Source organism: Chlorocebus sabaeus, chromosome 20 (genome assembly GCF_047675955.1).
Source record: "Chlorocebus sabaeus isolate Y175 chromosome 20, mChlSab1.0.hap1, whole genome shotgun sequence".
Taxonomy (NCBI): domain Eukaryota; kingdom Metazoa; phylum Chordata; class Mammalia; order Primates; family Cercopithecidae; genus Chlorocebus; species Chlorocebus sabaeus.
In genome coordinates, this window is record NC_132923.1 from 76,867,445 (window position 1) to 76,893,730 (window position 26,286).

At 38.8% G+C, this 26,286-nt stretch overlaps 1 protein-coding gene across 1 annotated transcript in view; it reads left to right on the plus strand.

Moving 5' to 3' along the window:
* The first annotated feature begins 14,465 nt into the window (after positions 1–14,465).
* Positions 14,466–26,286, plus strand: part of CYP2J2 (cytochrome P450 family 2 subfamily J member 2) — a 33,383-nt gene continuing 21,562 nt past the window's right edge. Inside the window, exons 1-2 of the mRNA XM_007978536.3 lie at positions 14,466–14,706; positions 25,025–25,187. Of these exons, the coding sequence (XP_007976727.3) occupies positions 14,497–14,706; positions 25,025–25,187 (373 nt within the window). The 5' untranslated portion in view covers positions 14,466–14,496. The remainder of the gene's footprint in view (positions 14,707–25,024; positions 25,188–26,286) is intronic.

Here is a 26,286-nt window from a genome sequence, read left to right on the forward strand (position 1 = left end):
AAACTGTCCTTCAAACATGAAGGAAAAATAAAGACTTTTCCAGGCAAATAAAAGCTGAGGGAGTTCATCAACACCAGACCTGTCCTACAAGAAATGCTAAAAGCAGTACTTTAACCAGAAAGAAAAGGATGCTAATGAGCAATAAGAAATCGTCCGAAGGTACAAAACTCATCAGTAATAGTAAGTACACAGAAATACACAGAATATTATAACACCATAACTGTGGTGTGTAAACTATTCTTAAGTAAAAAAGACTAAATAAACCAATAAAAACAATAATATAACAACTTTTCAAGACATAAATACAATAAGTACAATAAGATATAAATGAAAGCTACAAAAAGTTAAAAAGTGAAGGATAAAGTTAAGATGTTGAGTTTTTATTAGTTTTATTTTTGTTTCTTCATTTGTTTGCTTATATAAACAGTGTTAAGTTGTTATCAGTTTAAAATAACGGGTTATAAGATAGTATTTGCAAGCCTCATGGTCACCTCAAATTAAAAAAAAAAAAACAGTAGATACACACACACAAGAAGTAATAAATTACATTATATCACAAGAGAAAAATCACCTTCACTAAAGGGTATATAGGGCGAAAGAAAAGAAGAAAGAGAAGACCACAGAACAACCAGAAAACAAACAACAAAATGGCAGGAGTAAGTCCTTTCTTATCAATAGTAACATTGAATGTAATTGGACTAAACTCTCCAATCAAAAGACAAAGAGTGGCTAAATAGAAAAGAAAAAGAAAAAAAAACAAGACTGAATTAAATGATCTGTTGCCTTCAAGAAACACACTTCACCTATGAAGACACATGGACTGAAAATAAGGGATGTCAATGGAAACCAGAAAAGAGCAGGAGTCACTCAGATGAAATATTTGCAAACTACCCATCTGACAAGGGATTAATAACCAGGATATATAAGGAATTCAAACAACTCTTTAGGTAAAAATTCTAATAATCCAATGGAAAAATTGGCATAAGGTTTGAATACACATTTCTCAAATGAAGACGTCCAAATGCCAAACAGGCATACAAAAAGATGCCCAACATTATCGATCATCAGACAAATGCAAATCAAAACTACAATGAGATATCATCTCACCTCAATTAAAATGACTTTTATTCAAAAGACTGGCAATAACAAATGCTGGCGAGGACATAAAGAAAAGAAGGCACTCCTACACTGTTGGTGGGAATGTAAACTAGTACAACCATTGTGGAGAACAGTTTGGAGGTTTATCAATAAACTAAAAAAAGAGCTACCATACAATCCAGCAATTTCACTCCTAGGTGTATACCCCCCCAAAAAAGGAAATCAGTGTGTTGAAGAGATATCTGAACTCCCATATTTATTGCAGCACTATTCACAATAACCAAAATTTGGAAGCAACGTAAGTATCTATCAACAGACCAGTGGATAAAGGAAATGTGGACATACGGACAATGAAGTACTATTCAGTCATTAAGAAAAAGAATGAGATCTTGTCGTTTGCAATAACATTCATGGAACTGGAGGTCATTATGTTAAGTGAAATAAACCAGGTGCAAAAAGACAAACATCATATGTTCTCATTTATCTGTGGGAGGTAACAATTAAAACAATTGAACTCATAGAGACAGAGAGTAGGATGGTTACCAGAAGCTAGGAAGAGTAGTTGGGGGAAAGGTGGAAGGGGTAGTGGTTAATGAGTATAAAAAAAAGTTAGAAAAAATAAATAAGACCTGGTATTTACTAGCACAACAGGGTGACAATAGTAAAATTAAATAATTTAACTGTTCCTTTTGAAATAACTAAAATAGTATAATTAGATTGTTTGAAATAGAAAGGATAAATGTTTGAGGTGATGGATAACCTATTTACCCTTAAATGATTTTTACATATGGCATGGCCGTATCAAAATATCTCGTGTAACCCATAAATACATACACCTACTATGTACCAACAAAAATTTTAAAAAGAACACTGTTCATGTCCTTTGCCCACTTTTTAATGAGGCTATTTGGGGTTTTTTATTGTTGAGTTGTTTGAGTTCCTTGTAGGTTCTAGATATTAGCCCTGTGTCAGATGCATAGTTTGCAAATATTTTTCCCATTCTGTAGGTTGTCTATTTACTGTTGATTGTTTCCTTTGCTGTGCTGAAGTTTTTTAGTTTAATATACTCCTATATGTCTACATACTCCCTGCGCTTTTGAGGTCTCAGCCATAAAGTCTTTGTCTGGACCAATGTCTTGAAGTGTTCCACTTATGTTTTCTTCTAGTAGTTTTATAGTTTCAGGTTTCACATTTAAGTCTTTAGTCCATCTTGAGTTCATTTTGTATATGGTAAAAAATGTGGAGTACAGTTTTATTCTGCATGTGGATATACAATTTTCCCAGCACCATTTATTGAAGATGGTGTCCTTTCCCCAGTGTGTGTTCTTAGCACCTTTATCAAAAATCAGTTGGCTGCAAATACATAAAATTATTTTTTGTCAGCTGGCCATGTCTGTTACATCAGTCTATGAGACTGTTTTTATACCAATAGCATGCTTTTTTGGTTACCATTGCCCTGTTTTGCAACTTTGATCCAAGACAAACTACTTGAATTCTGACTCTGACCTAGAAGATTCCTAACTGTGTTTAAGTTAGTTCCCAATGAGCTTGGCACACAGCCTATGGCTAACACTAATTACACCCTTAAATATCGCTTTTCCTTTTTGTTTTTTTTGTTTTTTTTTGTTGTTGTTGTTGTTTAGTAATAGAATACCTTGGGTTTTAGACACATGACTGCTAGCTGGAAACTACATTTGCCAGTCTCCCTTGCCAACTAGCCATAGCCATTATTACTAGATTCTGGGCAAAGGGATATGAGTGTAAGTGATGAAGACAATTTTCAGATCATGGCTTTCAAAAAATAGATGCTTGCCATTTTAACGTTTTTCTTCCAATAGACTAGAATATGGCTGCTGTGCTGTTGAACCAGATATGCATTTGGGGATAAAGACTACATCATAGGAAATGGAGAGGTAACAAGAGGTAAAGAAACTGGAACCCTGGCCGGGCGCAGTGGCTCAAGCCTGTAATCCCAGCACTTTGGGAGGCCGAGATGGGCGGATCACGAGGTCAGGAGATCGAGACCATCCTGGCGAACAGGGTGAAACCCTGTCTCTAATACAAAAAACAAGCCAGGCGAGGTGGCGGGCGCCTGTAGTCCCAGCTACTCCGGAGGCTGAGGCAGGAGAATGGCGTGAACCCGGGAGGCGGAGCTTGCAGTGAGCTGAGATCCGGCCACTGCATTCCAGCCTGGGCGACAGAGCGAGACTCCGTCTCAATAAAAAAAAGAAACTGGAACCCTGAAAGGTTCGTGGAACAGAACCACCTATCTAGTGACCAGACCAGCTCCCAGTCTCTGGAATGTTCTGTTAGAGACAAACTTTAATCCTGTTTGAATCACTTGCATTTGGGATCATTGCTATAGCAGCTTACCTTTTGCCTGAGCTAATATTCAGGATACTCATTGCTTTTTATAAACCCATAAATAACCTGAGTTACTCTGAGTAGAAATCAATTTGTGGTTGTGATATGTGATCGTAATAACTGAACATTTATTCCTAAAGTTAGTGTGTAATCTGCTTGATACCTCACTGGCCAGATAACAATTCCTTTGAAACTGGTTCCGGATATCACTCCATCAGGGAATATCTGATCCCATGTCCTGGAACAGTGAGCCTTTGACCTGGCCCTTGATGTTTGTGCAGAATTTCAATATTTATTCTAGGCAGAGACAGCAGGGGGAAAAAAAACAAAAGTAAATAATCAAGATAGAGCAAGGTACAAAAATACATAATGTCCTGGCAGAAGTAGGACCTAAACTGAAGATAAACAGGATTTAGATGAACAGAAGGACTAGAGACGGCATCCCAAGGAAGTCCAAGGTCCATGTGTTTAAAGGTAAAAATATTTATGCAGAGGAAAGGGGGAGTCACTGGGGCTAAAGTGCGTCTTTCAAAATAATTGATGATTCAATCAGAGGGCTAGGCTGGAGAGGAAGGGTGGCATGATTATGGAGTTTTGGGAGACTAAGCAGAGGTGTTCACATGTCACGCAGGGTAAAGGAATTCACTCCTGATTTTATAGTTTAGGAAAACAACACAAATTCTGCTCTCAAGCAGAGCTGGGTTTGAGTTTTTGCTTTGTCGCTCACTGGCATTTTAAACTTGAACAAATGATTTCAAATGCACAAACTTCAGTTTCTTAATCTGAAAAATTAGGACAAGAGCACCTACATCTGAAGTCTGTTCTAAGAATTTAGTGAAATAGTAACTATAAAAAGTCCCATTATGACATTCGGCACATAGGTAACTGGAGGATTGATATTCACATCTCAAGTGTAAGAGAGTATATTCTGGGCTGGATGCAGTGGCTCACACTTGTAATCCAGCACTTTGGGAGGCCGAGGAGGGTGGATCCCCGGAGGTCAGGAGTTCAAGACCAGCCTGGCCACATATGATGAAACCCCTGTCTCTACCAAAAACAACAAAAAAAATTAGCTGGGCATGGTGGCAGGCACCAGTAATCCCAGCTACTCAGGAGGCTGAGGCAGGAGAATCGCTTGAACCTGGGAGTAGGTTGCAGTGAACCAAGATCACGCCATTGCACTGCAGCCTGGGTGACGAGCAAAACTCCGTGTCTCACACACACACACACACACACACACACACACACGGATGCACGAGTATATTCTACTCAGAAGAAGTGAAGTATTTCCAGGCTGAAAAGATGACATCAGACTGACACCTTGATGATACTGAGTCTTTCCATGCATGTACGTGGAATATCTCTTCACTTATTTACACCTGCTATGATTTCTTTCATCAGAGTTTTGTAGTTTCCTTCATATACATTTTTACATGTTTTGCTAGATATATACCTAAGTATTTCTCTTTTTATTTTCTTTTGAGTGATCTTTTATGTTTTTCTCTTTTATTGAAATATAATTGATAAATAACATTTGTATATATTCAAGGTGAACAATGTGATGCGTTGATATATGTATATATTATGAAGTGATAACTGATATCAAGTTGCTTAACATATTCATCAACTCACATACTTACATGAATGTGCATGTGCATGGTGAGAATCCTTAAGATCTACTCTATTAGCAAATTTCAAGTATACAATGCACTATTTTTTTTATACTTTATGTTCTAGGGTACATGTGCACAATGTGCAGGTTTGTTACATATGTATACACGTGCCATATTGGTATGCTGCACCCATTAACTCATCATATACATTAGGTATATCTCCTAATGCTATCCCTCCCCCTCCCCACACCCCAAAATAGGCCCCAGTGTGTGATGTTCCCCTTCCTGTGTCCAAGTGTTCTCCTTGTTCAATTCCCACCTATGAGTGAGAACACGCAGTGTTTGGTTTTCTGTTCTTGCGATAGTTTGCTGAGAATGATGGTTTCTAGCTGCATCCATGTCCCTACAAAGGACATGAACTCATCCTTTTTTATGGCTGCATAGTATTCCATGGTGTATATGTGCCATTTTTTCTTAATCCAGTCTATCACTGATGGACATTTGGGTTGGTTCCAAGTCTCTGCTATTGTGAATAGTGCCGCAATAAACATACGTGTGCATGTGTATTTATAGCATCATGATTTATAATCCTTTGGGTATATACCCAGTAATGGGATGGCTGGGTCAAATGGTATTTCTAGTTCTAGATCCTTGAGGAATCACCACACTGTCTTCCACAATGGTTGAACTAGTTTACAGTCCCACCAACAGAGTAAAAGTGTTCCTATTTCTCACCTGTTGTTTCCTAACTTTTTAATGACTGCCATTCTAACTGGTGTGAGATGGTATCTCATTGTGGTTTTGATTTGCATTTCTCTGATGGCAAGTGATGATGAGCAATTTTTCATGTGTCTGCTGGCTGCATAAATGTCTTCTTTTGAGAAGTGTCTGTTCATATCCTTGCCCACTTTTTGATGGGGTTGTTTGTTTTTAACTTGTAAAGTTGTTTGAGTTCTTTATAGGCTCTGGATATTAGTCCTTTGTCAGATGAGTAGATTGCAAAAATGTTCTCCCATTCTGTAGGTTGCCTCTTCACTCTGATGGTAGTTTCTTTTGCTGTGCAGAAGCTCTTTAGTTTAATTAGATCCTATTTGTCAATTTTGGCTTTTGTTGCCTTTGCTCTTGGTGTTTTAGACATGAAGTCCTTATCCATGCTGATGTCCTGAATGGTATTGCCTAGGTTTTCTTCTAGGGTTTTTATGGTTTTAGGTCTAACATTTAAGTCTCTAATCCATCTTGAATTAATTTTTGTATAAAGGTTGTAAGGAAGGGATCCAGTTTCAGCTTTCTACTTATGGCTAGCCAGTTTTCCCAGAACCATTTATTAAATAGGGAATCCTTTCCCCATTTCTTGTTTTTGTCAGGTTTGTCAAAGATCAGATGGTTGTGGATGTGTGGTATTATTTCTGAGGGCTCTGTTCTGTTCCATTGGTCTATATCTCTGTTTTGGTACCAGTACCATGCTGTTTTGGTTACTGTAGCCTTCTAATATAGTTTGAAGTCAGGTAGCGTGATGCCTCCAGCTTTGTTCTTTTGATTTAGGATTGTCTTGGCAATGTGGGCTCTTTTTTGGTTCCATATGAACTTTAAAGTAACTTTTTCCAATTCTGTGAAGAAAGTAATTGGTAGTTTAATGGGGATGGCATTGAATCTGTAAATTACCTTGGGCAGTATGGCCATTTTCACGATATTGATTCTTCCTATCCATGAGCATGGAATGTTCTTCCATTTGTTTATGTCCTCTTTTATTTCATTGAGCAGTGGTTTGTAGTTCTCCTTGAAGAGGTCCTCCACATCCCTTGTAATTTGTATCCCTAGGTATTTTATTCTGTTTGAAGCAATTGTGAATGGGAATGAATTGTGGGACTGAATGGGAGGGAATTGTGAATCCTGAGACTTTGCTGAAGTTGTTTATCAGCTTAAGGAGATTTTGGGCTGAGACAATGGGGTTTTCTAAATATACAATCATGTCATCTGCAAACAGGGACAATTCGACTTCATCTTTTCCTAGTTGAATACCCTTTCTATCTTTCTCCTGCCTGATTGCCCTGGCCACAACTTGCAACACTATGTTGAATAGGAGAGGTGAGAGAGGGCATCCCAGTCTTGTGCCAGTTTTCAAAGGGAATGCTTCCAGTTTTTGCCCATTCAGTGTGATATTGGCTGTGGGTTTGACCTAAATAGCTCATATTATTTTGAGATACATTCCATCAATACCAAATTTATTGAGGGTTTTTAGCACGAAGGGTTGTTGAATTTTGTCAAAGGCCTTTTCTGCATCTATTGAGATAATCATGTGATTTTTGTATTTGGTTCTCTTTGTATGCTGGATTATGTTTATTGATTTGTGTATATTGAACCAGCCTTGCATCCCAGGGATGAAGCCCACTTGATTATGGTGGATAAGCTTTTTGATGTGCTGCTGGATTCGGTTTGCCAGTATTTTATTGAGGATTTTTGCATCGATGTTCATCAGGGATATTGGTCTAAAATTCTCTGTTTTTGTTGTGTGTCTGCCAGACTTTGGTATCAGGATGATATTGGCCTCATAAAATGAGTTACGGAGGATTCTCTCTTTTTCTATTGATTGGAATAGTTTCAGAAGGAATGGCACCAGCTCCTCCTTGTACCTCTGGTAGAATTCGGCTGTGAATCCATCTGGTCCTGTACTTTTTTTGGTTGGTAGGCTATTAATTATTGCCTCAACTTCAGACCCTGTTATTGGTCTATTCAAGCATTCATCTTCTTCCTGGCTTAGTCTTGGGAGAGTGTATGTGTCCAGGAATTTATCCATTTCTTCTAGGTTTTCTAGTTTATTTGCATAGAGGTGTTTATAGTATTCTCTGGTGGTAGTTTGTATTTTTGTGGGGTCGATGGTGATATTCCCTTTATCATTTTTTATTGCGTCTATTCGATTCTTCTCTCTTTTCTTCTTTATTAGTGTTGCTAGCAGTCTATCAATTATGTTGATCTTTGCAAAAAACCAGCTCCTGGATTCATTGATTTTTTGGAGGGTTTTTTGTGTCTCTATCTCCTTCAGTTCTGCTCTGATCTTAGTTATTTCTTGTCTTCTGCTAGCTTTTGAATGTGTTTGCTCTTGTTTCTCTAGTTCTTTTAATTGCGAAGTTAGAGTGTCAAATTTTAGATCTTTCCTGCTTTCTCTTGTGGGCATTTAGTGCTATAAATTTCCCTCTACACACTGCTTTAAATGTGTCCCAGAGATTCTGGTATGTTGTATCTTTGTTCTCATTGGTTTCAAAGAACATCTTTATTTCTGCCTTCATTTCGTTATGTACCCAGTAGTCATTCAGGAGCAGGTTGTTCAGTTTCCATGTAGTCGAGCGGTTTTCAGTGAGTTTCTTAATCCTGGATTCTAGTTTGATTGCATTGTGATCTGAGAGACAGTTTGCTATAATTTCTGTTCTTTTACATTTTTTGAGGAGTGCTTTACTTCCAACTATGTGGTCAATTTTGGAATAAATGCAATGTGGTGCTTCTCAAAGAATGTATATGCTGTTGATTTGGAGTGGAGAGTTCTGTAGATATCTATTAGGCCCACTTGGTGCAGAGCTGAGTTCAAGTCCTGAATATCCTTGTTAACTTTTCATCTCGTTGATCTGTCTAATGTTGACAGTGGGGTGTTAAAGTCTCCCGTTATTATTGTGTGGGAGTCTAAGTCTCTTTGTAAGTCTCTAAGGACTTGCTTTATGAATCTGAGTGCTCCTGTATTGGGTGCATATATATTTAGGATAGTTAGCTCTTCTTGTTGAATTGATTCCTTTACCATTATGTAATGACCTTCTTTGTCTCTTTTGATCTTTGTTGGTTTAAAGTCTGTTTTATCAGAGACTAGGATTGCAACTCCTGCCTTTTTTTGTTTTCCATTAGCTTGGTAGATCTTCCTCCATTCCTTTATTTTGAGCCTATGTGTGTCTCTGAATGTGAGATGGGTCTCCTGAATACAGCAAACTGATGAGTCTTGACTCTATCCAATTTTCCAGTCTGTGTCTTTTAATTATAGCATTTAGCGCATTTACATTTAAGGTTAATATTGTTATGTGTGAACTTGATCCTGTCATTATGATGTTAGCTGGTTATTTTGCTCATTAGTTGATGCAGTTTCTTCCTAGCATCAATGGTCTTTACATTTTGGCATGTTTTTGCAGTGGCTAGTACCAGTTGTTCCTTTCCATATTTAGTGCTTCCTTCAGGAGCTCTTATAGGGCAGGCCTGGTGGTGACAAAATCTCTCAGTAATTGCTTGTCTGTAAAGGATTTTATTTCTTCTTCACTTATGAAACGTAGTTTGACTGGATATGAAATTCTGGGTTGAAAATTCTTTTCTTTAAAATGTTGAATATTTGCCCCCACTCTCTTCTGGCTTGTGGAGTTTCTGCCAAGAGACCTGCTGTTAGTCTGATGGGCTTCCCTTTGTGGGTAACCCGACCTTTCTCTCTGGCTGCCCTTAACATTTTCTCCTTCATTTCAACTTTGGTAAATCTGACAATTATGTGTATTGGAGTTGCTCTTCTTGGGGAGTATCTTTGTGGCATTCTCTGTATTTCCTGAATTTGAACATTGGCCTGCCTTGCTAGGTTGGGGAAGTTCTCCTGGATAATATCCTGCAGAGTGTTTTCCAACTTTGTTCCATTCTCCCTGTCACTTTCAGGTACACCAATCAGACATAGATTTGGTTTTTTCACACAGTCCCATATTTCTTGGAGTCTTTGTTCATTTCTTTTTACTCTTTTTTGTCTAAACTTCTCTTCTCACTTCACTTTATTCATTTGATCTTCTTCCAGTTGATTTAATCAGTTACTGAAGCTTGTGCATTTGTCACGTAGTTCTCGTGCCATGGTTTTCAGCTCTGAAGGCTTCTCTCAACTTGTCAAAGTCATTCTCCATCCAGCTTTGTTCCATCGCTGGCAAGGAATTGCATTCCTTTGGAGGGGGAGAAGTGGTCTGATTTTTAGAATTTTCAGCTTTTCTGCTCTGCTTTTTCCCCATCTTTGTGGTTTTATCTACCTTTGGTCTTTGATGATGGTGACGTACAGATGGGGTTTTGGTGTGGATGTTCTTTCTGTTTGTTAGTTTTCCTTCTAACAGTCAGGACCCTCGACTGCAGGTCTGTTGGAGTTTGCTGGAGGTCCACTCTAGACCCTGTTTGCCTAGGTGTCAGCAGCGGAGGCTGCAGAAGAGTGACTCTTGCTGAACAGTAAATGTTGCTGCCTGATCGTTCCTCTGGAAGCTTTGTCTCAGAGGGGTACCCGGCCATGTGAGGTGTGAAGTGTCAGTCTTCCCCCAGTGGGAGGTGTCTCCCAGTTAGGCTACTTGGTGGTCAGGGACCCACTTGAGGAGGCAGTCTGTCCGTTCTCAGATCTCAAACTCCATGCTGGGAGAACTACTACTCTCTTCAAAGCTGCCAGACAGGGACATTTAAATCTGCAGAGTTTTCTGCTGCCTTTTGTTTGGCTATGCCCTGTCCCCAGAGGTGGAGTCTACAGAGGCAGGCAGGCCTCCTTGAGCTGCGATGGGCTCCACCCAGTTTGAGCTTCCTGGCCACTTTGTTTACCTACTCAAGCCTCAGCAATGGTGGGCACCCCTCCCCCAGCCTCACTGCCACCTTGCAGTTAGATCTCAGACTGCTCTGCTAGCAAAGAGGGAGGCTCTGTGGGCATGGGACCCTCTGGGCCAGAGTATAACTGCTTTTCCTTTCATTTTTTAAAAAATGAACCATCTGCTTCATGTAAGATTCTTGGCTGATACTTTTTTTTATGGAGAAAATATTCACAAATCATATATTTGATAAGATTAATATACAGAATACATAAATAACTCCCATAATTAAACAGCCCAGTTAAAAATTGGCAAAGAACCTGAATACACATTTTTCCAAAGAAGATATGCAAATGAACAACCATAACATGAAAATATACTTAGCATCACCAATTATTAGGGAAATTAAGATCAAAATCACAGTAAGATTCTACTTTACACATATTAGGATGAATAGTATAACAAAAAATAACAGAAGATAACAAATACAGATGAAGTTGTGGAGATACTGAAAATCTTGGGAACAGCTTCTAGGAATGCAAAATGGTGTAATCCCTATGAAAAACAGCATGGTAGTTCCTACAAATATTAAGAAATAGAGCTACCATATGATCCAGCAACTCTGTCTCTGGGAACACACCCAAAAGAATTGAAAGCAGAATCTCAGAGATATTTACACACCTTCATTTGTAGCAGCAGTTATTCACAATAACCAAGAGGTGGACACACCTCAAGTGGATTAACAGTTTTCTGAGTTTTTTTCTTTTCTTTTAGCACTTTGAATATATACTGCCTTTTGGTCTCCATTTTCTCTAATTACAAGTCAGCTGTTAATCTTTTTGGAGTTCCAATGTATTGGATGAACTATTTTTCTCATGCTGCTTGCAGGATTTTCTCTTTGTCTTTGTCTTTCAGTATTTTTACTATGAGGTATTTTTACTACGATGTATTTGCATGTGGATTTCTTTGCATTTATCCTATTTGGAGCTCACTGGAATTTTTGGATACATAGATTAATGTTTTTCATGAAATTTTGGAAATTTTACAGCTATTATTTCCTCAAATACATTTCTGCTCTTTTCTCGCCATTGTATTCTATGGTATTCTGATGACATATATGCTGGTGTGTTTAGTGATGTCCCACATTTCTCCGAGATAGTTTATTCTTTTTTTCTGTCTCTGTCCTCTACATTGCATAATCTCTATCAAGCTATCTTCAAACTCACTGATTCTTTCCTTTTCTACTTTACATCTACTGTTGATCCCCTGTAGTGATTTTTAAAATTTCAGTTATTGCAATTTTGAATTCAATTTCCACTTTTTTTTATAATTTCTATCTCATTATTGATATCCTCTATCTGTTGAGACACTGTCTCATACATTCCTTTACTTTCTTCACCATGATTTTCTTTAGTTCTTTGGACATATTTATAATTAAGTTGCTTTACAGTCCTGGCTGTTTGACATCTGGGCTGTCTCACAGGCAGTTTGAGTTGCCTGCTTTCTTTCCTCTGTTGGGTCACACTTTCTTGATTCTTTGCATGTCTTATCATTTTTTGTTGAAAACTGTACATTTTAGATAATATATTATGGCAATTATGGCTAATGATCTACCCTTCTCTTCCAATTCTTTTTGTTTGTACTTTCATTTGTTTACTGACTTGACAGGACTGACTAATTTAGTGAACCATATTTCCCCACAGTGTAAAGCCTCTGATGTCACTTACCTGAGGGCATGGACTTGGGTGTGCACACAGTCACAATACAATGACATTGGCTTTAGCAGGGCTCTCTTTGACTATCTTTTTCTCTGTTCTATATTTAAAACTGTCTGCCTCTGTTGGTATTACACACAGTCTCTGCTGACGTCCAGCTGACTGCTCTATTGTTTTCAACAATGCCTTGGGGCATACATTGCTTCACAATTTGATCCAATTAAATTTGGGCTGCTTCTCAGGAATAGTCTTTGAGGCCAGACTTTGAGATTTGTCCTGATCCCAGGAAGGCTCTTCCTGGCTAACTCTTGTGCTGACTGACTTTGGTAAACTTCTAGTTAGCCTATGGTTTAGCTTCTTGTTCTCATAGAACTGCCAGCCTTCTCTTAATTGCTTACCACCAAAATCTCTATTGTTTCAGGCATTCATCTGTGGTGTTTGTGGCTAACCTCTCCCACTGTGGAACCTCTATCTCATGAGCAAGCTGGGATGAGGGCAATTATGGCATGGGCAGGTATTGTTTTTGCATTACAAGTGAGGGCTGGATGGAGGAGGATATCCCTAGACTTCTTAGCCAGTCTTGCCTAGAATAGAGCTTCTGCAACATGAAATTTGGGGGGCTAGGTATGAGAAATGCTGGCATTTTTTCCCTCTCAGGGAGATACTGTAGCCTTCATTTGGGATCTAGGGAAAGTGTTCTTGGATATAACTGTCTAGAATGAGGTTTCTGTCACACTGATCTGAGGACTAGGAGAAGGAGTGGGTTATGGTTCAAATGCCACAGACTCTTACTGTGTTTACTAGGGTTTAGTAGATTCTTCTTAAATAAAATTTATTTATTTACTGTCTGCCTTTATAACAATTTTCAGGGACTTAAATTATTTTAGTTTTACAAATAATTTTTAGCAATCACAGTTTTTTACTAGGATGAGGTTTTATGGGGTTTCTCATGCTGCCATTATGGAAGTCATTCCCCTGCATCATTTTTTTAATGTAAAAAAATAAAAATAAAAGGGGGCTGGGTGCAGTGGCTCACGCCTGTAATCCCAGCACTTTGGGAGGCCGAGGTGGGAAGATCACCTATGGTCAGGAGACAGAGACCAGCCTGACCAACATGGCAAAACCCCGTCTCTGCCAAAAATACAAAAATTAGCCGAACGTGGTGACACGTGCCTGTAGTCCCAACTACATGAGAGGCTGAAGCAGAAGAATCGCTGGAACCCGGAGGCAGAGGTTGCAGTGAGCTGAGATGGTGACACTGAACGCCAGCCTGGGTGACAGAGCAAGACTCCATCTCAAAAATAAATAAAGAAATAAAATATTGTAAGCAGAATATGTGACTCTATTTTGAGTACATGAGTGTATACTATACTATTCCCGAGCTATGTTTCATGTTTTGAGTCTCACCATTTGTGAGACCCAAGCAGGCACTCACCAGATGGTATGAAAGGCCAGAACCCGGCGGTCCCACAGTCTTGGGGCTTCGGAGAGGAGCCTTTCAAAGCAAACCAGCAAGGATCAGGACTAAGACATTCCTTCAACAAATGTTCATTAAGCACTTATTATGAATGCTGCTCAGTGCTAGCAGCTTTAATGTAGTGCCTTTTAATCTTCCCAACACTTTCAAATACAGGACCTCGTTTAGATGTGTTTCAGAGGGTGGATTTATTTGTTCACCACATACTTAGTACTTAACCTTTCTGTTTCCTCAACTGCAAGATGAGACTACCGAGAGCTTCTCCTGCATAATTTTGTCAAAATGAAATAATAATCTTTATAAAGAGGCAGATGTGCTGTCTGGCATTTAGTAAGAGCCCAAGAAATTTTAGGTACTGCTGTTGTCATCACTATTTACCAGGCATGGTTCCAATCATGGGAGAGACGGTGATTGAAACGAACAGAGGCTCAAATGTCTGTGATGCTCTCAGTAAACCCATGGGCTTCTTGAATAGAAAAGAAACTGCTCCTAGCCTGGTCTTTTGTAAGACTGGTGCGTGTCCTCCCGGGAATCCAGCGCCTGACAACTTCGCAGGGTGCAGCGAAGGGGCGGGGCTGGGAGGCGGGGCGCGGCTAGGAGCGAGGCGGGGCGGGGAGGCGCTGCGGGGGCCGGCGACTGCTTAGACCGCAGAAAAGCAGGAGGACGTCTGAGACATGCTCGCAGCGCTAGGCTCTCTGGCGGCTGCCCTCTGGGCAGTGGTCCATCCTCGAACTCTCCTGCTGGGCACTGTCGCCTTTCTGCTCGTTGCTGACTTTCTCAAAAGACGGCGCCCAAAGAACTACCCGCCGGGGCCCTGGCCCCTGCCCTTCGTTGGCAACTTCTTCCATGTGAACTTTGAGCAGTCGCACCTGGAGGTTCAGCAGGTAGGAGCGGGAGAAGGTACCTGGCGTGTCCTCACCCTAACCCTGTTCTGCAGCAGCACAAGGGACATTCCCGGACGTTCCGGGAGCGTGGGTGGAGTGGGGGTTGAAGGGCAGGAAGTGGTGTGGCTAAGGCTAGTAACCTGGTAAAACCCACTTTGGGTTTCGTTTCCTAACCCATTAACAGGCATGATTCCACCTACACTTTCTAGGGATGGAATATTATTAAATGTTTACTAATTTGTATGTCGTCATGTTAAACATTATTGGAACGCCTTATTTGTAATGTGATTACCTTGTCCTCTTTTATATGATTGTCCTCAAAAACGCTATACTTTCTTTCTGAGAAACTTCATTTCCCGTACATAAAGTGGTGATAATACTACCTCAATCTTCATCACTTCTCAACTGAGTTATTCCCACTACACTAATTGATCCCTCCACCTTCAGTCTCCTTCCCTTGCAGTGCACGCTCACTAAGTAATAATTTTCAAATGTTCCTGCTTTGCTTAAATTTTTGCCAAACGGTATTCAGACTCCTGACTGAACCACCTGGGACCCTTCTTGATGCAGCCTCTTTCTGCTTCTATGCAATAATCTCCCATCCGGGCTCCCCAACTCTGGTGACCGAATTCTTTCAAGTTCTCTCAGCCATCAAACTCTATCTCAAGAAACCAGTGCCGGTTTTCCTGCCACTCAGCACAGGTATCTTGCTGAGAGAGAACAGCAAGACAAGTGATTATGAAGATTAAAATAGTGAGTGGTCAATATTGACATGGCTTATAGTTGGTACATAACAAATACTAGTTATCCTTTCCCTACACATACCTGCAGTGCTTTAAACACATGGCTGTATATTGTACTCAAATATTGATAGACCAAGTTTTATCACTTTATGAGAGAAATACCCCATTGGTAATACTGACTGACAGAATTAGTCACAGAATGTTAAAGCTAAGCCCCCAAACCTGTGCCCTTGTTTAGTAAATATGTTGTTTAATTTCCAGGTATGTGGAGATTTTCTTGTTATCATTCTGTTAATTATTTCCAGTTTGATTCCATTGTGGTCAAACATCATACTTTGTACAATTTCAGTTCTTTTAAATATGTTAAGGTTGATTAAATGACACAAGATATAGTCTATCTTGATAAATGTGCCATGCAGGCTGGAAAAAATATGTATTGTTGGGTGGAATAATTGATATAAATTATTATTGGGTGAAGTAATTGATATCAATATCAATTTGATTTTACTGAGTAATGATATTGTTTGGTTCGCCTCTGTCCTTATTGACTTCTTGTCTACTTATTCTATCAATTACTGAAAGAGGAATGTTGAAGTTTCCAAGGACAATTGAGAGTATCTATTTCTCCCCAGTTCTAGTAGTTTTTCCTTTATGTATTTAGAAACTCTATTGTTTTGCACATACACGTTTAAGATTATCATGTCTTCTTAGTGAATTGATCCCTTTATCCTGTAATGTCCCTCTTAATTCTTCAAAATTTATTTGCCTAAACTTTACTTTATCTGATTAATATAGCCACAACAACTTTGTTTCTGATTAGTATGTGCTCGGTACATGCATTTCTATTAAAGCTTTAACTTTTAACCTTCTTGTATCATTATACTTGAAATTAGTTTCTTGAAAACAGCATATACTTGAGTCTTTTTTTCATTCTGGCAATCTCTGTCTTTTAATTGCTGAATGTAGACTATTTATATTTAATGTAATTATTGACATACTAAGATTTGTCTAGCATTTTATTATTTGTTTTTCCTGTTTTTTATGCCTCTATTTTCCTTTTCCCATCTTCCTGTGAATCACTTCAACATATTAAAAATAATTTTATTCTTATTTATCTGAGGTGATTTTAGCAGCTCTTTTTGTATTGTGTTTTACAAGTGATTGCTCTAAGGATTACAATATGCAGATGTAGCTGATTGCAGTCTATTAGTATAAAAATTTTACCACCTCAAATGAAATATAGATATCTTGCAACCATTTAGGTTCCTTTACCCTCTCTACTTCATAATTGTCATAAGTGTTATCTCTATATACGTTGAGAACTACATCAGATAATACTATAATTTTACTTTTAAATGTTAAATTCAATTTTGAAAACTCGAGAGAATAATAGTCTATTGTATTTACCCGTTTATTTACCCTTTCCATTTATCTTTTTTCATTTCTGATGTTACAAGCTTATCATATCCTTTCAGATCTGAAGAACTATCTTTAGTCATTCTCATAGTGCAGTTGTACTGGCAAGAAATTCTCTTAGCTTTCCTTCATCTAAGAATGTTTTCATTTCACCTTCATTTCTGAAGTACATTTGCACTGGACATAGAATTCTAGGTTGACAATTCCTTTCATTCAACATTTTAAAAGGTTGTGCTACTTCTTTTTGGCCTCTGTGGTTTCTGTTAAGAAATATACTGTCATCTGAATTGTTATCCCCCATATGTAATGAACCTTTTCTCACTGCCTTCCTTCAAGAAATTTTCTTTGTTTATGTTTTTGTTTAATTTTTAGAGGTTTAATTATGATAGATCTTGGTGCCACTTTCTTTGGGTTTATCCTGTTTGGGTTTCTGAAACTATAGATTTGTATTTTGCCAGTTTGGAGGAGTTTCAGCCACTCTTTCTTCAAATATTCTTCAACTACATATTCTTTTTCCTCTCTTTCTTGGACTCTTGGATACTGATGGCACAAATGTTAGATCTCTTGTTGTGTTACAAGTTCCTGAAACTCAGTTTTTGTTGTTTCCAATGTAGTTTCTCTGTGTTGTTTAGTTTGAATATGTTCTGATCTGTCTTCAATTTCACAGATTCTTCTATTACTGCCATTCTGCTATTGAGCTATTTTATTGAATTCTTAAATTTATTCTATTGTATTTTTCAGTTCTAACATTTTCACTTGGTTCTTCTTTATCTTCTATTTCTTTGTTAAAATTTCCTAATTTTTTGTTTGTTTTGAGACTATTCATAGTTATTGGAAAAGCTTTATAACAGCTGCTTTTAAATATTTAATTATTCTGTATTTCCAACATCTGTATCATCTCACTGTTGGTGTCAATTCACTCAAATTGATGTTCTCTTGATTCTTGATAAGGTGAGTAATTATGGACTATATCCTGGACATTTTATATATTTGTTGTAAGACTTACCCTGGATACTATACAGATCTTTTATTTTAGCATATAGCCTATTTAGATTCTGAATGCTCACTTTTGTGGGCGGCAGTTCAAATACCAATGCAGGTTATAAAGCTTCTGCAGTGCTATTCTGGTCTACTCCACTACCCACTCCCACAGGAGCCCATCTCACATTCTCATCAGTACAAGCTTGGGAAATGGAATATGGAACAGAAGACAGGAAACCCTCTGGTATACTAGCTTACTCTTTACTACAGAGGGAAGAGAGTCAGAGATCTGCCCATATCTGCTCCAAGGGGAAGTGCACCTCCTTATTACTATAGAAGAAGGCTGGAAGTCCTAATTTGCCCTCTGACTCTTGCAGGGAGTTTCTTTACTTCAGCTTCGGAATAGAACTCACAATTCAGCTCACAGCCTCAGCAGAGAAGGGTACTACCTCGTTATTGCAAAGTAGGGTGAAAGACAAGGTACTGTCCATGTACTCCATGGCTGTAGGACCTTTTAGAATTGGGAAGGGTCAAATGTTTTTCATGGTATTTGCCTCCACAACAAAGAAGTAAAAAGGCTAAATGGTTTCTGTCCTGTTGGGCTTTCCTTTTCCTAGTCCTTTGGCTAGAGAGAGTAGACTTTTCTTGAAGATATTTTTGTCTGTGTTAGTTGGTGTCATGATTAATAGAAGTAAAATGGAAAGCTTTCATTCAACCTTGTCTGGAATAAGAAGCTTGATCTGCACTTTTGTTGTATTCCTAGGATAGGTGTTTCTAGAGAGGTTAAATGACTTGCCTAATGTCACAAAACTAGCCAGTGATAAAACTGAGACTAGGATCTCATCCTTGGCCCTGTGATTTTTTTTTTATCGCACTGTCACTGTTTATTTTTATTTTATATAGGTTTGCATTTTTATATTTCTGAGTGTAAGACAATTGGAGTTAAATTGTGTAATTTAGTTATAATTAAATTTACATTCTTGCAATTGGAAAACATGAAGTACTAACTAATAGATCTTACATAAGGATTTTTATGTTAATTTTCATTTCATCTTCATGATAGGCACACAAGTTAGGTATGATCTGGTGTTGCTTCCATTTTACCATGGAGCAAACTGACTGAGAACAAACAGTGAACTGCCCAGGTTATTCAGCTAAATAATAATGAATAAGGATTTGAACCTGAGACTATTTGATTTGTATACCTATTGTGGGATCTGGCCAGCAGCCCTCAATGTGATGAGGCTCTTTCCTTGTTCCCAGGCAGATTGGCAGGTCGAGAAATAGAAGACACTCACAAGGTAGTGAAAGCTGGGTCCAGGGGGGTCACTGCCTTCTGGTCCTGTGATGCTGCCAATGCACCGGATATACCAGCATTTACTATTAAGTTTAGTGAGGGTGGAGGTAGGTTAGTGAAGGATTTGGGGTCGTTTGATTATGAGGTGAGATGGTCACATGGGGATGAAGTAATTCTTTAACATAACATTGGTATGCAGAAGTATAGTATACAGAGATAAGAATTTACAATATAGTGTGTGCGTCAGCAATTTCTAACAGAGCCTTAAAACAGAAACACAGTCCATCCATACCTATGATTAGCAAGATATTAATCAGCAGAAATAGCTGCAGCAAAAGCTGGTTACAAACAATCAATAGAAACAGGACGTGAAGCTAGACAACCAGTTAGACCAAAAATTCCCAGAATGGAGTATGCCTTAACGCTAAAGAGACCTAGAAGAACCGTGGCAAGATAAGGGCATTTATAGCCCTATCTTATCCATATGAACAGGTGCCCCTCATACGTCCATTTATAGGCTCTCCACAAGGGTTGCATTCCATTCCCAGAGCTTTGAACATCTGCTTTTCTGGGATAGGAATCTTGGTGATGTGAAACCTCCCTGACTGCACATCCATTTACAGGCTCTCTACAGGGAAAGCACATCACGTGGTGTTGGCTCATTCTGGCAGCCCAGCTGGCATTGTCTTTACACAATCCTGCATGCAATTTTGCATTTACAATAATCAGGAGCATTTCATCTTTTATTCTGTAGTAATAGTTTCAGGGAGTCTCCCTACATATACCCGTTATCTACTTTATGTTGCCTGACTTTTCATGACATAGTTAGAGGACAATTGGTTTACTCACATGTTTATTCATTCAACAGACATTTATTAAGTGCTTATCATATGCCAGGCAAAGTACAAGGCTGTATATGACTAAATGTATAGTGTACACACTTGGCAACCAAATGGGATATAAAGAGATTGCATCACTAAATGGAAACCTTGGGGATAACTTTTTGTAGAATGTTGGAAGAAATTGGGCTGAATTTTAAAGAAAATTTTGATTTTTGGCAAGTGGCTAAATGGAGTAAAGGGACAGAAGATTTTTAATAGGGGAAAATGGCATGAGCCATAATAATTTTATTATTAATTTTAGTATCGTGAGTACTTATCACAACAATACTAAACGTGGGAACTAATAACATCCCCCATTTTATAGACTTGGAAACTAAGACAGAGAAAAGTGAAATAACTTTCTCCCAAATCACACAGAAACTAAGAAGCAGAACCTGGATTCAAACAAGTTTGTATAACTTCAAAATCCAAACTCTTAAGCACTCCCTTGCATCACCTCTCCTACTTAAACATCTTAGAATTCTGATTGAAAACCAAACAAGATCCAAAATATTATACCTGATGTTAAGACTCTCCTCAGCCTAGCTCAGATTACCTTGTCAGCCTTGTCTCCCATCTCCCTTACCGACTGAGAAGGTGCTTTTCCCAGGAGCCTGCCTCAACCCTGGTCCTCTTATGTGGTTCTTAACTTCCTCCCATCAAATATTTTATTGTAAAGAATGATAATAATGAGAAGTGATTATTTATCTATATGCTCCATTAGATTGTTAGCTTCTTGAAGTGAAGGACTTGTTGCACTCCCCAGCACCTGGTCTTGACCTGGCACATGGTCAGTGCTGTTTAAATAATGAACCCTATCCTTCAGTCAGACAAGGTAGCTCTCTTGCTCCCAAACACCTTCTGCATTTCCCCTTTACATCTGTATATGATGTTCCCACAACCTAGAATGCCTTTGATTTCTTACCATGTGTTTTTTTATTATTGTTGTGGTTTGGGGGTTGTTGGTGTTTGTTTGTTTGTTTTTTGGTGACATCCTGACCTTCGTTTAAGATCTGGCTCAGATACCATCTACTCTTTAAAAAGATATTTTTCTTATATCTGTGATGGAAAGTCATCTCTTCTTGTGATAGCTTTATGTCCCTTTCTATCAGCATAATAACACATGTCATCTGCTGTGCATTCCAATTTTTTTCTGCACAGTCAGTCTCTCGCAAGAGACTTTGACACTTTAGGAAAACATCATATCATGTTGATCTTTGTATTACCTCCATTTATAATACACCAGTGCCAGAAGGTGCCTGGCAACTCTTAAGCATCTCATAAAAGCCTGTTAAATTGAACATGAATTTGACCTCCACAGCCTGTTCTCAGAAACCAGCACAGCCCCAAGAACTACCTGTGAGACCGTTATTCTTAGAAGGAGTTCATGGGCCCCAGAGGACTGGTAACTCCTGAAACTGCATGCAAAGCTGTTTATGTGTATAGCTGTGTATGTGTTTACTGGAGAGCAGGTCTATGATATACATTATATTTTCAAAGGATTCTATAACTCAGAAAAGTAAAGAACCACTGTTTTAAAGCTTTATTTCCCATTTTCTTGTTTATTTTTTTTCTTTATTGGATAAAAAAGCTTTTCAACTGTAAAGGCAACAATCCATACACAGTGAGACAGCATATTAAAATACAGTTTAACAAGAGAGAGTCCTTGTGCCTATCCTGCCATCACTGTGAATGCGTGCACACGTGCGCATGTGCATACACACACACACACACATACACACACACACACACACACACACACACACACTCTCAGCAGTACCTCTATAGGACCTTGGTGGATATCTTTCCAGATTTGCATGTAAAGGAAAATAAAGTTATATTTCCAACTTTTTATTAGAAATTCCATGTATCAATGAGAAAAAAAGTTGAATACCTTGATACAGAAATGTTTGAAAGACATAAACATATGACTTTAAAAATACAACATTCAGATTGAGGGAAAGATGTTAAACCTTAGAGAAATATAGAAACAGCATGCATTTTTGTGCCTATTAGGATTTCTCTCTCTCTGTCTCTCTCTCTCTCACACAGCTCGCACTGTGTCTCGCGCACACACACACACACACACACACACACACACACACACACAGAGGCACAGCTCGGGAACAGGCCCTCTGACCTACTGCTGGTGGGAGTGTGACTTAATACACTCTTTTCCTGTTTTTCTTTTCCTCTTTTCATGTATTTGTTCTGTTGGTTATTAAATTTAAGAACGTAGATTAAGTGGAATCTCTGTCAACTTTATATCTCTTGGTAGCCATGGTTCAATAGTTCAATCTCTTCTCCCACTAATCCTTTACTTCTTCCTCTTTACTGTAAACATTTATTTTGTTCCACACTTTTTAAAATGCTTATGCTACATTTGGAATTTTTATTCCTAGCATTACATTTCCTGTCCCTTATTACTTTTGTTTGTTTGACTTTTAAAGATTCTGTTTCATTTCTTTTCTTTCTCTATTTTCATTTCTGATTTTAAGACTGTTTTTGCCTTTCAAAGCATCTTATTTTTATCTCCTTTTGTTTTATTCTGTTGAGGTTTTTTTTTTATTCATGGTTCATTTAATGATATACAATTGAAAAATGTGCCCTACCTTATAAAATCTTCTCAGAAGCCCTCTGGGTCATTTAATCTTTCTAAAGCAATGGATAAAATGACTGACAGGGTGCATGTAAGAATTGTTAGACATCGCCATTCTCATCCCAGGGCTCCTACTCCATCTTTAAACAGTTGATAATATCATACAAGTTGTTGATCTAGTTCTGTTTAACTAGAAATATGCAATGGCAGAGAGTTGGTAGAGATAAAATTCTTAAGAAGTTTATTTCAGTACATAGTAATGGAGTTCTGAATCCCTCCCAAGTACAAGCTGAGATTCTAGGCTGTATACTTTGCTAGTTAGAAGTCATTTAACTTAACCTGATATTTTTCAGCTCTACCAAAAACATCCTTATTTAATGTTCTAAATTAGTCAAGAAATCCTTCTTGTCAGGCCTAAGAAGTTCATCCAGGAATTCAGCAAGTGTACATTAAAAAAAATGCTTAATGTGTGTGGTTCCGTTACTGCCATTTCATAGAAGCAAAGATGCTTACTTTAGGAGCAAACTGACTTGAGATTGAATCTCAGCTCTGCTTTTCCTAGCAAGACAGGAAATCCTGTGTAGGAGATAAAGATTGATGGAGGACTCTGGGCCAAAAGAATACAAGGACTGAGTTCAGGCTTGGTCTTTAATGTGGGAGCAAAGTGGTAGGATAAGACTGAATCCATTTTATTTGCTCTGATGGGGACTGTTGGGCACAGGACTCTGAGAGGAACATGGTGGAGCGTAAGTGCAAAAGCATCTGGATTGTGGAGAAGAGGCCACAGACACCGAAAGGAAATGAAGTCCTTTGGATTGTTACCACTGCCTGCAGCTAGACACAACCCAGGCAGACAAAAGGCAGGGTCTAGCTGGGACCCTTTGTTGAACAGGTAGATTAGGAAGGATTTTGATTCGTGACTGTACACTGTCCCCAACCTATATTTGCAGATATTTGCATGTTTGTGCATATTCATGAACATACACACCCCCATTCTCTCTCTCCCACCCCAACTCTCTCACTCCCACTCATTCTTACTTTCACTCTGTCACTCCCACTAAACTTTGTCACACAGGTTTTCCCTCTTGAAAGAGGAGAAAAATTATTACTACTGTAGGGTGGTTGTGAGATTAATGAGATAAAATATGAAAGGTGCTTAGCAATGGCTGCCTGTGACCATGAGTGCCTTCTTCCCACACACCAGTGGGTTCCTGTCCCCTTTGCCACCATAAGAATGCATCCACGGCCCTTTGCACACAGAGCTCTTTCATTCCTCGGAGACTCGCCGGGTGGCTGTGCGCCTGGAACCAGAAAACAAAGTGCCTTTCACATTGCTGCTCTCATTCTTCCTCACAGAACCTTAAGAGGGAGGAATAATTTTCTCCCTTTTATAGCTGGGGAGCTGAGCTGAGGCTCAAAAAATAAAGCAACCTCTCCAAGAGCCCAAAACGATTGAACTGTACGCCCCAGATTGTCACCTAACTCCAGAGCTCGAGGGCTTTCCTCCATGCCTGGCCCCTGCCCTATAATGTACCTCCTATTATCTAGCATATGTTTCTATAATCTATGCCCAGTCTACGAAGGGGGCATTCTCATTTGATTAAACAGATAGTTACGATTTACCAAGAAGTCCAGCCTTAAGAAGTCTCAGTCTTCTTAAGTGGCTGAGACATGATTAGTGTTCAGAAGAGAATGCAGATGTGCTGAATTCTCTCTGTTCACTACACTCTAGGATGCTTGGGGTTAGAAATCTTGTTTACTACGTCTATATATTGAGGCAGGTTTTCACTCTGTCACCCAGGTTGGAGTGCAGTGGCACGATCATGGCTCACTGCAGGCTCAGCCTCTCAGGCTCAAGTGACCTTCCTACCTCAGCCTCCTGAGTAGCTGGGACCACAGGCGTGTACAACCATACCCAGCTAATTTTTCATTTTTTTGTAAAGACAGGGTCTCACTATGTTGCCCAGACTGGTCTCGAACTCCTGGGCTCAAGCAATCTGCCTACCTCAGCCCCCGAAAGTGTTGGGATTACAGGCGTGAGCCACTCCAGATGGCCAGAAGTTATTTATTTTAATACAGTTTTATCCTCATGCCTTTGCCCTAGGGACACATGATAGATGCTCACTCAATTCATGTTGGTTGAATACATAAATAGATATTTTATAAAGAAACATTCACATTCTGAAGTGAATTGAATCTGAGCCTTGTTGAGAGGAGGAGAAAAGGAAATAAAATTATTCCTGTGAGATCAATGTTCTCTCTCTCTCTCTCTCTCTCTCTCTCACACACACACACACACACACACTTCTCTCAATATGAGCCCCTCCAGCTACACACATCCGCCATCTCTGAACACATGGATATGTGCATATTCAACTGTTACTATTTAACTATTTTTCAGTTTGTGAAGAAATATGGGAACCTTTTTAGCTTGGAGCTTGGTGACATATCTGCAGTTCTTATTACTGGCTTGCCCTTAATCAAAGAAGCCCTTATCCACATGGACCAAAACTTTGGGAACCGCCCCATGACCCCTATGCGAGAACGTACCTTTAAGAAAAATGGTAAGTTTCTTGGCCAACGAAAGGTGAGTGTTTGATGTTGATAGTCCTATAGTCTGCTAAAGGCACCTTGGTGGCTATAATTTTACAACACTCCTAGAAACCAATCCCACAGTAAACTTCCGGTCACTAAAGGAAGCTGGGTATTCACATTTCCTGACTGAAGTCACTCCCTCAGAAGATTTGATAAGATCATCCCTCACTGGGATTTGGGAGAAGCCACATGCCCTGCCCAAACCTACTGTGGATGCTTTTCTAATGAAGTAACCACATTACCCATTTATAGCAGAGGAACATATTCTCTCTGTTTTCCTCTTCCAACCCTCTCCCCTTAGGAGAATGGATGTGGATCTTCCTCATTCTGTTGCTGCTTCTTCCTGTCTCTATTTCCTTATTCTCTTTCATTAAGGTTGTGCCACACAGAGGATCTTGAGCCTTCTGGTCTATGATAGAACAGATTGGCATGAACACTTAAAATTACCATTAAATATATGGAAACATTTAAAAATTGAAATGACAGTCTCAAATCTATTGCTCTATCAAAGCACCACTTTTAGATGCTTCTCAATTCTTTGAAATAGGTCCTCAATTAATTCTATATCCGTTCACTGTATTATCTGCCTTGTGAAGCACAGTACTAGGCATGAGTGATGTAACAGTGAGAAGAATAGATAAAATCCATATCCTATGTAGTTTATATTCTATGCAGAGAGAAAAAATAGTATCAATTAACTATAATAGTTAGAAGTCTACAGTGTTATGAAGTCGAGAGCAGGATGTACTTATTAATGCAGTCCTGGGATGCAGAAAAAGTAAGTAAATATTCATTTAATAAACTGGTGAAACAATCTGGCAGACAGAAAAGAATACGAAAAGTCCCTGAAGTGAAAAGGACAGGGAACTTGAAGAAATGAAAGGTGGCCAACATGACAAGGATGGGGATTAAAAGGAGATAATTAAAGGGAAATGAAACTACTGAGCTTGGCCAGGAATAGTTCGTGCAAGTTCCTGTTAAGGATATTAGTTTTTATCCTAACATTAATGGAAGCTCTTGAATGGCTTTAAGTAGAGAAGGGAACTATATTTACACTGTACATTTTAA